General features: G+C 47.2%; 1 protein-coding gene across 1 annotated transcript in view; it reads left to right on the top strand.

The window, feature by feature from the left end:
• Positions 1-304: 304 nt before the first annotated feature.
• The window catches only part of Tspan5 (tetraspanin 5), a 163610-nt gene continuing 146496 nt past the window's right edge, over positions 305-17418 (top strand). Inside the window, exon 1 of the mRNA XM_041641979.1 lies at positions 305-782. Coding sequence (XP_041497913.1) covers positions 702-782 — 81 coding nt within the window. The 5' untranslated portion in view covers positions 305-701. The remainder of the gene's footprint in view (positions 783-17418) is intronic.

Here is a 17418-nt window from a genome sequence, read left to right as displayed (position 1 = left end):
GTCACTCTCTTTTCTGGGGTCCCTCCAGAGTAGCCGGTGGCCGAGAGAAGGACCAACAGCTCATCCATCGCGGTCGTTCCCTTGTCCAGGCAGCTCTGGACCAACGCGCTGCGGGCTGTTCCCTCGGATCCCCGGGCAGCTTGGGGCTCGGGAATAAGGGGCGGGGAGCAAGGAGTCGAAGCCGAGGGACGGGCGGACCGCGACAAAGGTGGCGCGACTGCGTGGTGCGGCCGCCTCTCGGGAGCTCCAGAGCACGAGTCGAGCGCGCGCGCGCCTTGCCGACCCGGGCGCCGGGCGGAGCTGCGGGCCGGGGCGGGCGGAGCGAACGGCGGGCGGAGCGAGCGGTGGGAGGCGCGCGAGCGAGCGGGCAAGCGGGCGGGCGGCGGGCAGCGTCTCCGCCGGCATCTGCGCGGCCGCCTCTGCCCAGAGCCCGGGGACCGAGCGCCGGACCCGCCGCCTGGCGCACGGACGCGAGGTTCCTGCTTTGTGCTCCGTGCCGATTCGGCGAGTCTGCCCGGCGGTTGCGGTTGCGGCCACCGCGTCCTGGCGGCCTCGGAGGCCCGCGACTGGAGGTGCCGGAGCCGCTCGGTCCGCGCGGCTGAGCCCCGCGTGCCCCGCTGCTCCCCGGGCTGCTCCGAGCAGCGGTGCTCCGGGGCTCCAAACTCGGGCTGGCGGGGAAAGTGTCTTCATGAACCCAGAGGATGTCCGGGAAGCACTACAAGGGTCCTGAAGTCAGTTGTTGCATCAAATACTTCATTTTTGGCTTCAATGTCATATTTTGGGTAAGTTGGAGCGCTCCTGGGCTTCCAAGTGCTGTGGCGGTTGGGTGGGCGACGATCCCCCACCGGGGTCTCTGCCTTTACTTTTCGCCGTCCCTGGGGCGTCTGCCCTAGTCGGGGCGAGTGGCGTCTACCTTCCGCCTTCCCGGCTCGAGCGCGGGGGAGAGAAACACTTCATCCTTTCCAGGACCCGGAGGGGGTGAAAAGAGGAACCGAGCCGGGCAGGGGGCAGCCAGGCCTCAGGGTGGCTTTCTTTCTTTCTTTCTTTTTTCTTTTTTTTTTAAAAAGGGGATTGAATGGCTTGAGTACGGATGGGAGGACGGCTCGGCAGTTTGAGGAACGAGCGAGCACACAGATTAGATTTGCTTCCCGGGGGATCTGGATGTTGGGCAGAGCGTGGTGTCATAATGGGGCAGGCTAATCGGGCAGAGCCGACCCCGAGATCCACCTTCCAGCACCGTTCTGATTGGCCGAGGGCTTGGCTCGATGTTGCCGCGGCTGGTCTGTGCCGTGCTCAGCGTGTATCTCCTTGCACCATCTCGGGCTTTGTGTAGGATGCAGATGCCGTGGTGTGTGGTTCTGTAATGTGCACGTAAATAACACGTCCTGCATGCTCCTCTCCGGCTGTAAAGCACTCCCTTTGCATAATGGACTGGTCAAGTGGGCGTGTGGGGTGGAGGGATTTATTTCTCTGTGTATCCTTGTGGAATAACTAGTCACCAGTCAACATATGTTTCAGTGTGCGCGTGCCTCACGTCCTCCCTTTTTTAAAGGGGTGACACACAGCGGGCCGGGTTTTAGTAACCCTCAGAAAAGCAAAGAAGAAGGTGTGTGAGACCTGTTTTACTGGCTAAGCAGGCGAGCAGCTGCTTGCACACCGGCTTCAAACCGTGCTCTGCTTGGCACTGCCGTGTGCGGGGCGTCTATTGTAATCAGGCTGGGACCCAACTCTTTTGTTTTGATTCTTTTCTGCGACCTCACAAACGTGTTGAACAACCAGACAAAGAGTTCTCTAGGATGAGGGGACAATGGTTGGTTGGAAGATTGTATTATTTTTCAGCCCACCTCTTCCTGCTGGATCGTCTTCCTCCCTGGCACCCTCTCTCCTTGGGAGGTAAAGATGGTGGCCATCCGTGGGGGGTATCCCCAAGTTTCTGTGAGGTAAATAAACAATGATCCTACGGTCTGAATACAGAACGTTTTAATTTGGACTTCCCTTAATTGTGGCTGTTTGCTGTATATATAGACATCTGTGAGAATAGTTATAGATTCTCTTTAGGTTCCGGGCCCCCCTCACTTACCCGCTTATTTTATTATTATTATTATTTTTTTTATCAGAGTGACCACGTGCGTTTTGTGAAAGGACATGGACTTTGGCAGCATGTCATCTGTTCTCAGGACTGGACCAGATTGATGAGGGGGCATGGGAATAGATAACCATATCCAACCATTCACAATCAGTTTTGGGTCAGTCAGTGATAGTACAAGGTTCCTGGGAGCACCCCCCCCCCCCAACTACTGTAAATAGAGCAAGAGGAAATGGTTTTCTTTTTCTTTTTTTCTTCTCTCCTGGACCCTTTCTGGAAATGTTTGAAAGTGGTAGGTAGGCACGCTTCCCGGGGAGGTATTCTGATAGCATTGAACTATGAGACGCAAGGGCCATGGAATGGGACTGCAGGGGTGGTGTGTGCAGGCCTCCTCGTTCTGCTTGAGCACTTCCAAAAGTTGCACATTTCGGCTACCAGGCAACAAAAAGCACCCACGGGCTTTCTCTGCAGTTTCATAGCAGGGAGTGAGAAGGAAATAAAAAAGGATTGGGGGACTGTTTCCCTGGCAGTTTGGCGTAATTTTGTAGAGAGCACAAAGGCAAATTTAGCCCCGTCTCTGGATTAGGCTGCCGCAAAGCCCCTGAGCGGAGAGCATCGACAAAATTACAGATTGCTGATGGCGTGGAGCGTTCCAGAATAGGGCCCACATCTTGTCTGATTTTGAAGGTGTTCCTGTGGGCGGTAGGTAGTTTCGTGGGAAGCCAGAGAACAGACTGAGGCTGTGAACTAAATAGGCGCTCCTGGGCAGCCCTGCTGAGTAGGCGCCTACTTCGGAGAGTCCCTTACACTCCCTGTCCCTTTCAGTACCAAGGCCCACCCTTAGCCCTTTCTCGATACCGCTCACCGTCTCCAAATTACCTTACATTTAAATGTCCCATTTTATCAGGACCCGGGGCTCTGAGGAGACAGCAGCAAGAAAGCGCCCGTGTTATAATTAGAGCAATCCACACTAAAATGTTGGTGACTGGAGATCCGGCAGCAGCTGTAAAAACTTGCACACCTTGGCCCTCCTGAGCCTCCAGTCTGCCAGTGGTTGCCAGAAATGGCAGAGCCGGTGCTTCGGCTGTACAGTTATGAAGGGGAAATTGCCAACAGAGACCGCGGGTTCCTAATCTCTCACTTTCACAATGACATGCAGACTGAATTAGAAATTCATTGAAGACATTTGAAAGTAATAGTTCTTGTAAAAATAAACGCGAACACACAGTGGCAGCTGTGACAGTTGGGATCTCTTGCTAATCAGCACTTTGAGTGTTAGTCACTTAACTGCCCCGGGCCTTTGTTACCGAGCTCTTACGGTGAAGGATTTGGTTGGATTGTGAGGTTCTTTCTGGGTTCGACAAAGACTTGGTTGAGTTCTACTCTGCCGGGCAAGGTGAACTAGAAGAGATGAGCAGTAGTCTGTGATGGGAAAGGCACCGATGCGGAGACTTGCCTAGTTATGGGCTGTGCTTCTCCGAGACTCACAGACAAATTTGTTTTTCATTTCTTCCTCAATGAGCCTTGCACTTGAGAAAAAAAAAATACCTCTCCCTGAATTCTCCTTGCTCGTTGAGTTATTGGCATGGCAGGCCTGTTTCCCTGTCGGCACCGTGAATCTCCGGTGTAGTCCTCTGAGTCATTAGCTATATTTTTATTATCAGAATTACAGTTTCATGTGTAAAGTCCCAGTTCTTTTATATAACAGTTGCGATATGCTGAGCAACAAAGCCAGCATCTTGTACATATTCCTTTCTTGTTAGTTATCACAGGGTGGTGGGGAAAAACCTTGTTTTTCTTGTTCTATGTTGGAAGAAATCGAGCCAGCAGGAGTTGATTTTATTGAGGGTGTTCATAGGAAGACATTTCTCAGAAACACTGAGTTGTCTCTGGGGCGTAGGAGAGGGGAGGAGAGGTGTTTTGTTTTAAGGTCAGTCCTTTGGGGAGTGAATCCCTGAGTCCCATCACTGACCATTGGTGGATGTTTTGTTCTGAACCTTGACACGTCTACTTAAGCTGTTTCTCAGCAAGCAACGGAACGTCAGCACCCATCCCGGTTACTTATGGCTGCACAGAGCAGTGCCTTAAGGGTTAGCAGTTTAAAACAAAACCTCATTATTACAGTTCACAATTTGGTGATGGGACCACTCCTGGGGATGGCTCTACTCTGGGGTCTCTGCACAGTTGCTGCGAGCTGTGTCTATCCTTTTCTGAGGTCTCCTTTGGGTGGGGAGCCCAGGCTGGTGCTCTCCTGTGGTGGCAGGTGAAGCTTCCTGACGGCTCAGCTATTGTTGTTGGCTGTAGCATGGCGCATGGATTCTGCTGTCTCTCAGGCTTGAAGCAGCACCACCATTTGGCACATTAATCCAAGCCCCCACGGAGTCTTCTCAGTTGTGAGTTTAAGGTCCCTTTGTCAAAGGTTACGTGGTGGTCTGGTGAGGTTTACGTCAGCCTGAGACAAGCTAGAGTTATCTAAAAAGGAGAGTACCTCAACTGAGGAAACATCTCTAGAAGATCCAGCTGTAGGATAGTTTCTTAATTAGCGATTCATGGGGGAGGGCCCAGTCCATTGTGTGTAGTGACCTCCCTAGGCTGGTGGTCCTGGGTGCTATAAGAAAGCAGGCTGAGCAAACCATGGGGAGCAAGCCAGTAAGCAGCACCCTCCATGGCCTCTGCATCAGTTCCTGCCTCCAGGTTCCTGTTCTGCTTGAGTTCCTGCCCTCGCTGCTTTTGATGACGAACTCTTACATGGGACTATCAGTGAAATAAACTCCTCCCCAAGTTGCTGTTGGCCATGGTGTTTCATCACAGCAGTAATAATCTAAGACATGATTTCAGCCATCTTTAGAAAATGGCTTATTAGAAAATCTGACCCCATTGGTCAGCAGAAGCCCTGAGCTAGTCGGTGGGACCACTTGTTATTTTGTTCTCTGTGCTGTCCGAGGACCAGAGCGGCTATTGTCTGTTTGAAACCAAAGGTCTCTCTGCTGTGCTTTCGGATGCGACTTTGTGTCCAGCGGAGGTTTATCCAGAATAGATGACAGGCACTTGCATATGATTTATTTCCACAGGGCTTAAATTCCAAGAGAAGGGACATTCGGGGAGCCTTGGGCTGGGGGCGGGGCCCCAAGGAGGAGGTCTTATCTTATGATTCAGTATAAATGGCGAGATGTTCTGGAATGATGGTACATCAGCACTTTATAAGTCATAATTTTTGTTTTAATTTGCTAGACATCTGTTAGTTTCGATGGCAACCATATGGGAGTCTAAATTGCCTTTTGAATTACAGGGAGATGGTAGGAAGAAAGCTAAATGTGGCTACGGCAGTGTCACGTGAGAAGGTAGGGAAGGTGCGCAGACCTCAGAGGGAAGAGTCAGACGCACCGTCTTCCTCCTTCCAGCCGCTCACTCTGGGGTGCGCGTCCTCGCTGGATGGTGTGCTTAGAGGTCGAGATGGCGCCAAAGGCAAAAGTTGGAAAAGCAGGTAACATTCTGCCCCGCGTAGAGTTGCAGCTGGGAGCTCATTTAGTTGGGTCGCTCTGTCCTGGCTTTCAGATTGGCACGTCGTTCCTTACAAAAGTGGAAGCGAGGCGCTCTTTGGATTTCACGTGGGGTCTTGCCGTCTAACCTAGCCTGGTTTCCAACCGTGGCTCATCTGCTATTCCTTCCTCAGTCTCATGAGTGGCTGGGGCTGTAGGTACAAACTGCCGTGTGCGCCTAGAACTGTGTGCGTTTTCAAAGGCCACCGCTCTGCAATTAAAAATCCTGCAAAAGATTTCTTACAAAAAACACACGATGCTAGTTTTGTGACCAATAAAGAAATTGGAGCACCGAGATGGGAAACGGCTTTTGCGGTGTTGGAGCAGTTAGAGGGTTCGCTTTGGGAGTGTCAAGTCTGTTCTGGAGCCAGAGCCCCAGTTTCTCAGTCTGAAACTTATTTTAGAAGATGCTTGTTATTCTAAAATTAAACATCAAGTAAGTCATTTACATCTGTTCATAATTGAAAAGTGATAAAGTTTTTGCATATGCCACAATTAACACCACCCACAAGCACACACCGAAAAGTTTAGGATGAAATGTTCTTAAAGAGTATGCGAGAATAGTAAATTATTATGGCTGTTGAAAAATTCATAAGTGACAATTGGAGTATGAAGGAGGGTATTTTTGAGTTATATATGTTTATATCTACACATAATAGGACCATCTTCAGGATTCTGACTTTATCTTTCAGTAGGGGATGGTAAGGGCCTCCTGAGTGGGGACCCTCTCCCCATCATTTCCTTATGCCCAGTGCGTCACATGTTGTCTGAAACACAGAAATATTTAATAGATGCTTGTTGAATGAATGAAGTTCAGAAAGTTGAGAAAGTCCATGGGATTTGGCTTTCCAGTCAAGGAACCCTTTGCTTCTATAACAGCAGCCAGCGTCTAAGGGGACTCTGTCTTTGGAACATTTGGTTCGAGAGTTGCATCTGTCTTCAAACCCAATGTAATGTCTCTCTGAAATCTTCAGCCTCCCAACTTACTGTTGATCTTCCTTTTTTTTTAAAAAAAAAATAAAAATGTTAAAAAATTTCTGTGTGGTTATTTTGCCTACATGTGTGTCTGTGTACCACATGTGTGCCTGGTTCCTGCAGAAGCCAGAAGAGGGTGTTGGATCCCCTGGAACTAGAGCAGATGGTTATGAGTCACCATTGTGGGTGCCAGTGCTCTGAGCCACAGAGCCATCTCTCCAGCTCCCTAGTGTTGATTTTTCAGTTTAATTTTAAATCTCAAACCTATAGGAAAATAACAACTGATAAAGTTTTATATTTAACAAAGTAATTCGTGTTTAAGTTTTCCACTTGTCTTTGTCATGGTTCGTGACAAAGTTGTCTCCCTCATGGCTCTCCCAAACACTTCCAGTGTGAAGTTTGTCTTCAGGGGTGTTCTCCTTGATAGCCGCAGTACCACCATTGAAGCCGGGAAGTTACACATTTCTACCTTCCAGTCCTTGGGTCTCCTTCACTCTCCCAGTCTCAATAATGCTATCTTTAGGGCAAAGAAATGCAGGCCAGAGTGATGCATCATGTCTGCTCGTGTCTTTTAAGTCTCTTTCAGCCCCTCACTTTTAGGACCTTGCCACTTCGGAAGATTGTGAGCGGATGGCAGACCGACTGCTTTCGGTGTGGGCTCCTGCAGTACTGATGCTTAGGTTCCGGCTGTGTTTTGGGAGGCAGAATCCAGAGGGGATGCTGTAACTCTGTGCATCTCATCAGGTAGCAGTGACTTCTACTTACAGTGTTGTCCACCAAACTTCTCTGCTCATGTAGCTACTTTGGTTGCTTTGAGACCTTGGGAGGAGCATCGTGACTTAGAACTGTTTTTTTGCCAAGTCACTTTGAAGCTATAGACTAGCACATTTCTTCTTGGCTTTCCAGCTAACTAATGTAGTATCAGTAATGTTTTATGGCTTCCCCCTTTCCATCCTCGTATGGTTTCAACAGTGAACCCAAATGAGTCCCTCTTCTCTTGAGTTGCTTCTGTAAGGTATTTAGGCACACTCACTGCTCAGGCACCCTGGACCACACAGCCCCTCACCCTCACGGGGACATCTTTCTTCCTATGGTACAAGCTCTAGGATCTACCACATTCTTCTGTTACTTGAACCTTTATGAGAAACCTGTCTTGCATGGTCCTTTCCAAAGGCTTATTATCCCTCCCCTGTGGTCCTTCCTTATTTTAAAATAGCCACGATACTGTTTCTAAGCCCACTTTTCATCCTTCGAGGATCCCAGGTCCTCGTTGTATCTCACGGACAGGCTGTGCTTTGGCCTGGTCATAGACTCTGGTCATGATGCTCCGCCCAAGGTCTCATCTGTATGCACTGTCCCGAATGCAGGAACCAGAATGGAACACGTTTCCCCCAAGTTCTTCCAAGCCTCCAGAGCGCCGTTACCCTTGAGCTCCCCACTTCTAACAGAGCTGGGTCCTGAGCCAGAAGCCTCTCCTGTGCTGACTTGGCTTGGAGGAGGTAACTCTCACGTTAGAGAGCAGTGTTTAGTTACTCATCGGGAAGCCTGGGAAACGACGTTTCCAGAGTCGTTATCCTGCATTAAATGAGATTATACATGCGAAAGCACTTGGTAAGAGGCAGATCTCTCAGTGCAAACATTAGTTATTAACTCAGGCTAAACTGCAGTCGCCTCCCGACAGCCAGGGAACATAGTTGGCTCAGGCTGAATTTCTAATGAAGTTATTATACCCTCCGTCTTCTTTCCAAGTGACCTGCTAAGCCTATGCACCCAGGGTGGGCACTAATCTCTGGAGCCATACCCTTCATAGTAACGGTTTCAATTTGGGTCTGGTATTGCATAGATCTGCTTAAATGTTTATCCTGGCCCATTGCTTTCCCAACTCAGCAGTATCCCTAAGCGTCCTCAAGAGCTGTAGGGGCGTTGCGCACAGGGGAGTCTGAGCCAGTGTGTCTCTCTTCTCCAGAAAAGCTTGGCTGTTACTTTCATTATCTTGGAATTGCATCAAGTGTTTTGCATGGAAAAAAAAAGGAGAGAGAAATGCATTAGTCAGCCTTCCATCACTCTGACAGAGCTTGAGGGAACTGACTTAGGATGGAGAGGTGTGTTCTCGTTCACAGTCTCAGAGGTTCCTGGTTCAGTGGTCCTGTTGTTTTGAGCCTATGAAAGCACATAGTAGGAGTGTGTAGAAGCTACTCAGGCTATGGTGATGGAGCTGGAGAAAGAGGGCAGGGAAAGGGTCATGGTCCTAGGATTCCTTTCAAAGCATTGCCTCCAATGACCTGCCTTCTGGAGAAGGAAGCTGGCACCTAAGATTTCATGCTTTATGTGGTATACATCATAGCAGAAGGTTCCCGCTTAAATTAGAAGATAGGAGGATGAAGAGGATGAAGAACAGAAATCATTGCAGCCTTTAGAAGTCCATGGGATTCATTGTTTTTGCCAAGGAAGCCTAAATGGCTAAAGTATGTTTAAGAACCTTGGTGTTGGAGCCGAGGAAGTAGCTCATTGGTGGAATTCTAGCTCAATGTGTGCAGGGCCCTGGCTTCTTCAGTGTCAAGAACGAAAATGGTAGGTAGGTAGTAGGTGGGTAGAAGGCAGGAAGGCAAGCAACTACGTAAACAGATTAAACAGTAGCGCTGATATGGCATCTTCTCTTTGGGTGTTCATCGTAGGTGATATGACTTCTGTAGGATATGACGAATTGCAGTTTACCCCCCCCCCCCCCCCCCTTGGACATACTAGCAAGCTAGAAAACCTCCATGTTTTCATTGGGGAATCTGATTCAGTAGGTCCAGATAGGGTATAATTGGTGGCATTAGTGTTGTACTTAAAAAAACCAAAGTCTTACAGATAACTCCCATAACCAGGCTGCGCTTTACTTTTGGGGGTGGGAGAGACATGTCTTGACCGGCCCTCCATTTCTGAGGGAGAGATAGGAGGTACACACATGAGCAAAGGGTGCTTGACTCGAGCACAGGAAGCTGCGATGCAGCCCATTTAATCCCGCAAGGAATTTCTTACTAATCCAAAAGTGCCAGTCTTATTTTTAAACCCGAGGGCCCTGAAAACAAAACGAGAGCATGTCTTTAAAAAGAACATGTACCACGGTGACTGTGTCAGCCGTCAGGGCCATCGAGGGCTAGAAGCAGTTAGAGGAAGCAGGCTGGAAAACTGCACCCTTGGGTGGGGTCTGCCTGCGTAGCCAGAGATGGCGAGGTGCTTGCCACGCACCGTTGCCCCTCCGACGTACCACCCTTCCGGCCACAGCAGCTCTTCTCGCTGGCCTCCATGTCTTGGGGTGCTGGAACCTCTGACCTTGGTAGGCTCTCATGAGAGGGAGGCCAGCCAGCAGCGCAGCCGCTGTGATGGTTTCACAGGTGACTCTGCTATAGGACATGGAAGGGACATTTCTTCTCCCAGTTCTATTTCAGCAGTGCTGCCAAACTACGATGTCTCTGTTTTCCTTACAGTGAAGGTTCCCTCTAATATCCAGAGTATTCTCTCCCTCCCTCCCTCCCTCCCTCCCTCCCTCCCTCCCTCCCACCCTCCTTCTCTCCCTTCTCTTTCCTTCTTCTCTCCTTTCCCTCCTTCTCTATCCCCAGTTTCTCTCTTCCTTCCCCTACCCCCTTAAAAATGGTATATTTTGATTATACCCAGGTACCTAAAGTGGAGATACTTTGAAAGAGTCGAAATTGCGATTAAAAATCTCCATTGAGACATTTCACTGGGGCTAGCCCCACTCCTAGAATAAAAAACAAAATAAAAACAAATTAAAAAAAAACCGTAAAATCAGCGTGGCATACAAACCCTATGGTTATCCTTGTGATACTATCCGCATGTGTGTAAATGATTGCTAATTAAGAATTGTATGGTATAATTAAAAATATATAATCACCAATCTTATTAACAGAGTAGATTCAAGGATGGGTGGCGGGACAGTTTGCCACCCTCGCCACGGGCTTGGTGATGCTGTCGGCTTCCCGCGGCTGTTTACTGTTTAGATGGAGATCACACACAGCATAGGCTCTTTGACTTGTCCAGCGTTCTTTCCAAATTACACTTGGCACCAAAGCTTGCATTTCTAAAAATCTGGAGGGAACAGCTGGTGCTCTAATAAATATTCAGGCCAGCTATTTTAATGCTGTGTACTCAATTAAGTTGTCCTAATAAAAGAGGAGCACTAGCCCTAAGCATTTCTCAAAGTACAATGTTTTGCTTCTAACAAAAATTTTCTCCCAGTGGTACTATTTCTCCCAAGCAGCCTTAAAACTTGACTGTGCCCAGTAGGTCTTTTCCCCAGCCATGCTGACGTTCAGTCCTGAAGTCTGCACTTCTGTGGCCCATACCTTTAACTGGCGAGGACTTTGGGCCATTAATTCACTTTCTAGGAAAAGTCCTGGTTTTGTTTCCCGAGATGTTCTTCTATGTTCAGACTGGCCTTGAACTCGCGATCTTTGTGCCTCGGATCCCAAGTGCTAAGATCACTGGTACGTGCCACCACATCCAGCTTAGGACAACTGTTCATATGAGATCGCAGTACATAGTAGTACATAGTAATCCGTAGCGCACTTTGACCAAGGCACCTGGTGCTCTCGTGTTATGCGGAGTCTGCTGTTAAGAGTTTGGGCTTCAAGAATGTGGCAGTTTTCACTCTGCTCCACCCAGCCTTAGGACCTGAGACAGATGACCTACTTGCTAGTTAAGTCTTTTCTTCCTTTGCCAAATGGCATCTTCAGTAGTAGTTTTCATATAATTTTAGTACTGGGTCCTGTGTTTGAATGCAGGACCTCACTCTTTCCAGGCAAGCAAGCAAGAGTCTGACCATCAAAGTAAACCCCATCTTAATTACTATTCCTTTTTTTGAGACTTGTGTATCACTGGCTGATCTGGAATTTACTATTTAGGCCATACTGAGTTTCAACTCACAGAGATCTGCCTGCTTCTGCCTCCTGAGTGCTGGGATTAAAGGAGCATACACCACTGGCTAATTAATATTCTTAACAGGTTTATTAAGACCTAGAATCTATCTCATCATGAGGATGAGAGGAAAGACGTGTGCAAACCGCCTGGTGTCTTCTATCTGTAACAGCAATTACCACTGGTCTTTCAGTACCATCATGCCTTTGATGGCTTCCCCTCCCTTCTTTGGAACCACTAAGGTCATTTTACAGTGTAACACATATTTTTTGTTCTCTGTACTGTTCTGTCTACATAAATTCAGGATAATTAAAGAGAAATAGATCCATCTATTTCACAGTGCTCTTTTTGCTGTCTTGGGATAACACAGAATTCCTATCATGAAGACCAGGCCATGAATCCATAGCTATTATTTATTTATTGTTAATTTCTCACTTTTGGTACCTGTGCTTGGATTCGGTAGTCGAGAAGAGGGCCAGTGATGTGGCATGTGCCTTGAGCAGTCTCCCTCTCGATGCTTCCAGTCTGCTGATGGCATTTGAGTCACAAGGACCATCCATTTCAAGCTTATTCTTTTAAATAAGTTCTGTGCGTAAACCTGAAATATGCTATTTAAAAGGGAAAAAAATTAAACATATCTACTCACAGGCACACAACGACAGTAATATGGCTTATTGACTTCTAGGTAGCTGGTGGAACCTGCTGGCCGGCTAGGTTACCAGTTTGTTTCCTGTGTTGCAGTGGACGTTAGCGGGTGTACGAGTGTGGTACCAAATGAAGAATTTCTTCTCACCTAGAGCAAAGGATTAAAAGGGGGCAGAAAGGAAACAACCTCCTTATTCAGGGTTATTTACTGCTGTCGGTTGAAGTTGTCTCCTGGAACCCTGAATCTCTAGGAATCTTACTGTGGGAAACCCCATGTTTAAACAGTTTGAGAAGGCAAACGGGCTTTAGGTCACAGTCTCCGAGGTGCTGTGGTTGCAGAATGCGTCTGCATGCTTGTGTTCTCTGTGTTCTATTTCTTGTCGAGAACTGGGCATGGGAAGCAAAAGTCTCCACTTCTGAAAAGTTGTGAACCCCATAGTCATGATCACTGAGGAGCTGTAGTTCAGGCCCAGAAGGGAACATAATTTGAGGCTGTGTCTGAGACTAACAAGAGGTAAACCTTAAATGCTTTGGAAGTCTGGCTTAGGAGTTTCATCCCCCCCCCCCCCCCCGTCCCGTCCCACCTTACTGTTAGGTTCAGCTTGGAATAACTGTTGTTGTTTGATGCATTTTAAAGCAGGGCACTTTCTGTATGCTTTTCTATCGTGAAAGCAATACGAAAACATTGGCAGAACTTTGAAGGAAGGATGTTTCCAATCCCATTCTTTCTATTCAGCTGTGTTAGACTGGGAACTCCTGCCCAACTGCCGAGAGCAGTGGACAAATGCACCAAACTGAGCAGCTAGCCAGCCAACCAGGCAAACACCTCAGAGTTTCACACCAGTCGTCCGTGAGGCTGTGCGTTTAGCAAACCAAGGTCCCTCAGCTTTGACGTGGAAACTGTTACATCACTGCCCTTTAAGCTTGTTCTTTGACTTTCCCAGTGTCTTCCCCCTCAGGGTAACATTTAGAATAAGTGTTTTCAGTATATAGAGCAATACCTTGTGCATAAACACTGGTTTCACTCAACCCGAAAGAGGGGGGGAAGGAGGCAAAATCAATAAACCTCCTGCGGGCATTTGAAAAACCGTGTACTTTTAGAAGAAGGGATTGCCAGTGACGAGGAGCTTCAGGATGAGAGCTCCAGTCTTCTTTTCTGTGTTTGTTGACTGCAACTTTCTGTGGGCAGCGTACTGTAGCTGGGATAGCCTGATCACCTGCTTCGTTGTTGGCGCCCCGTGCAGCCAAGGAAGGGCAGCCACCACCCCAGGCCACTCAAGGAGAACAGCTCTGGAGCTCTCTAGTGTTTGAGTGTCATAGCAGGAATACTAAGAAAAAGCATGTGTGTGTGTGTGTGTGTGTGTGTGTGGTCCCAGTTCCTTTCACTTCGCCTGTTGGCTTTTTAGACAATGACTTGAATGAAGTGCTGTCTAGATGATCTAACTGTATGTGGCATTTTCATTTCTTCCCTGAGTCTGTAATATTTAATAGTTCTTGGTATTCTCGCTGTATGCTTAGAGTTTTAAATTGCTATTCTGTGAGGGTTTGAAATAACTGTATGTAAGTTTGAAATAGTGTTTTACTTATTTTTCTTTAAGAAAAGGATCAGTATTTTAGAAATGAATGGAAGGCCCCAAAACAACAACATGGAAATTCTTGTATTTTGTGAAATATGTGATTATTGAATTTAAATGTGGATATGTATCGTTACTGGATACTAAGTACCAATTTAAATCCTTGGATTCTCTTAAACATAGGTGTGTACTGTCTTTGTGTGTGTGTGTTGGGGGGATGACCCGAATTACTGTGGTCTGACCTCTAGACATGCTAAGAGAATAAAATGTCTATCATAGCATATATAAGATTTGAAACTCTATGGGACCTTTCGTTAATTTGTTTGAAACACACTAGCCAGGGCTAGTCTCAACCCCATGGCAATCTTTCTGCCTCTGCCTCTCCAGTGTCGGAATTATAGGCACGAGCGACCAGACCTTATGAAGTCCAAAATAAAGTCTAGAGACAGCTTCAATATTTACAGTACATGCAGAAAGAGCACCATTGCGTTTTTGATTTGTAGATGGGAGCAGAAAGTAAACCCTGAACTGTGAGATTATTGCATCTCAGCTGGGGACAGCCAACAGCTCATTCATTATTGTTAAGCACCTTTCAAAACACAGTTTTAATTTTAAAGGTCCTTCCTATGGAACTTCCCCTCGCTGCTCCCTTCTTTCTGTGACTTTAATTCAAGAATCGATAGACAGAGAGTTTTCTTCAGGGAAGCCAAATCTTTCTTAGTCTTTAAAAAAGGTTAGCCTACTGCAGGAAGAAAAAAGGTTGGAATCCTTTTGAACAGGAATGGCTGTGCAAATATTTAATTCATTGTTCCTTGCTTGGTCTATTTAGGGCAGAGTACTGGAAGGAACCATGTTTTAATTGGCCCTTTGCAGACTTGATTACGTAACCTTAGGACTCGTATGTTCTCTAGTCTCTTCTTCTTATCAAAGTTCTCTTTCCTCACCCGATCCCTCTTAATGATGGATTCTTATTCTCCAAGCACAAGTTACAAGCCAGGGGACAGACCTTTCTCCTGGCTGCTCGGCAGTTCATGGGTCTGAGATGCCCTGGGCCTCACTTGCAGCGACAGTGTGCAGGGAGGACCAGCGGGGGTCCCTGTGGCTCTGCCCACAGGTCAGGCTTCAGCTGAGGCCAATTGTGAGAGTGTCTGCACACCATTTACACACTGAACCTGGGTGCTGTTGGTAGGAAGCCTGCACACCGAGTCGCCCAGGCTGCCAAGTTCCAGCACTTTGACTCCATTTGGCTCGGCTTGGCAGCTTTGGCACAGTCATTTTGATTAACATCAACCTTGCTTATGTTAAGTAACTATTCGGATTATTTATTATGTATTACTCTTACGCTTTGGAATGAGGGGCCAAAAACTTCTGCCTCATATGGACTCCATATGCAGCTGTTAAGTTAGCAGAAACGCAATTAATTGGCACATAGGCTGCATACTGAATAGATTAAGCTAGATAGCATAGGCATTGTTTGAGATTGTTGTCTCTGATATTTAAGAAAGCTGTTAGGTGCTGAAGATGTGGGGGTGATAAACAATCTATGAGTTCACATATGTCCCATTTTGTATTTTTATTATCGAATGCAAATATCCGTGGAATCTTTGTTGTTTGTTTTGCTCTGATGAGCTCCAGAGTATGGAATGACATAGCCGGAGAAAAACAGATGTCTCCTCTTTATTTTTGTTATTCCTCCACCCTCTCAAGCTAGGCAGGGAATGTTTCAGTGGGTAGGAGACAGCCTGGGCTCAGATGTTGGTCTGACACCTCCTACCTGCGTGATTGTATCTAGGCAACACCTTTAGGGTCATTGCAGGGACCGGTCTGCTGAGGGTCGCCCAAGAACACTGACAGCAAGAAAGCACCCCACTGTCACTGTGTGCTCTGAGTCACTGTCACCTAAGGAGGGTGTTGTCCATGTCCAGGAATCTCCAGAGCTCATGTTAGGGATGTGTCCCTTGAAGGGTAGAACTGGCCACTCTTGAGGCTTGCTTTCCACCGTCCTCCCGTGGAAGGAACTTGGGAGTCCATCTCTTTTCTTTGCCGGTGGCTCCTAAGGTTTTCCAGTGGGGACAGCTGCCACACGCTCACATTGCTCACCTCTTCTCATGTTTAACTACAGCTGCCCACTGCAGCCGTGAGTTGCTGTGGTCCGCTCCTGTGCTGTCTCGAAGCTTTCCTGTTCATCCATGGGGGTCCTTGCACGTGTGCATTGTGTGTGAAGGTGCACGTGTGTGGGTGGGTATGCAGAGGCCGGAAGTCAACTTAGGATGCCATTCCTCAGGTGCCGTCTATCTTGCTTTCTGAGACTGGTTCTTTCATTGGCTTAGGACTCACCAAGTAGACCACACTGGCTTACTTGGTGTCTCCTATCCCTGCCTTCTCAGTATTGGGATTTCAAATGTGTACCACTGGACTTGGCTTTAAAAAAAAAAGGTTCTAGGGAATCAAACTTAGGTTCCCATACTTGCCTAGCAAGTACTTTACCAACTGAATTATCTTCCTAGCTAGGGGTCTTTTGAGGCCATTTATATATGCATCATAATTACAATTAAATATACATAAGTATGCCTAAAACACCTTAAATATGCTAAGTAATAATTACCCATTGAAATAATTTAATTAAATTTGAAGTAATTTTAATTTAGGAACAAAATAAGCATCCATTTGGCCCCCACTACAAAAAATTTGTTACACACAAATAGGTATGTTTATGAAATTGCTTAGTTTATTAACATATAATTTATCCCGAATATTGCATTCTCTTAATTGAATTTGCCCCTGTACGCTTACAATTTTGAAAATATTTTTAAACAAATGGTGTCTATGAGCTGCTGAACTTAAGGACTCTGGCATTTTGAGTTGTTTTTTTTTTATTGTTGTTGTTGTTGTCTGGGAAGTAACATTCTACGTCTAAAAGAAAAATGGTTGACGCTATAGTAAAAGATGGCAGCTCTCTGATGGGAGCGTCTCCAAGCAGAGTTTGGATTGATTTTCACCTTCTGAGCTATCACTGGTGATTTCTCTTCCTTCGTTGACATAGGAGATTCCTGGAACTCAACTTTTACGGAGACTGCGAGCAGCTCCTGCCTCTTCATGGTGTTGTGGTTCACTTTCTTGTTTTATGACACGTCTCTAAACACAGACAAGTGTCTAAAGATGAAAAAGTGGGCTGGAAAGGGGGACGCGAAGCCAAAGCTGGGTGGGCCACCATTGAGGGAATTGCATGCCTGAGCATTGAGCATTGCAGAACAGCCATTGAACAGCAGATTGAGCCATTGGCTTCATGTTAACTCAGGCAGTGTCAAAGCCCCTTCCAGGGATGGCTTGCCTGCTCGCTGCCTTTATGGCCTGTGATGTGAAGAGAGCATTGAGGCTCTTGGGAAGGAATGGCTGGGACTGTGAGCTTCAGAGACATAGCCATCTGTCCTTGGAAGTCACCACAGGCATTGGGAGATCTGTCGTACACCTTACCTGATAGTTTTACTGCAAGTGAGTCTACCTGGGTCATTGCTCTGGGTTGTGGTTGCAGGGAGCAGCCTTCAGAGGTGATGTAATGTCTTTCTCCAGACAAAGAGCAGCCTCTGTGGACAGTGAGGCACCAGCATCCCAAACATTGGTCCTCAGCTCTGATGCCTACCCGCTGCAGCTACAGATTCCCTCTTCGACCTTTAGAGCA

This window comes from Microtus oregoni, unplaced genomic scaffold (genome assembly GCF_018167655.1).
Source record: "Microtus oregoni isolate MIOR12 unplaced genomic scaffold, Mior012 000000F_ref0000247, whole genome shotgun sequence".
NCBI classification, from domain to species: domain Eukaryota; kingdom Metazoa; phylum Chordata; class Mammalia; order Rodentia; family Cricetidae; genus Microtus; species Microtus oregoni.
The sequence above is the reverse complement of the archived record's forward strand: the minus strand, read 5'-3'. Positions and strand labels throughout refer to the sequence as shown.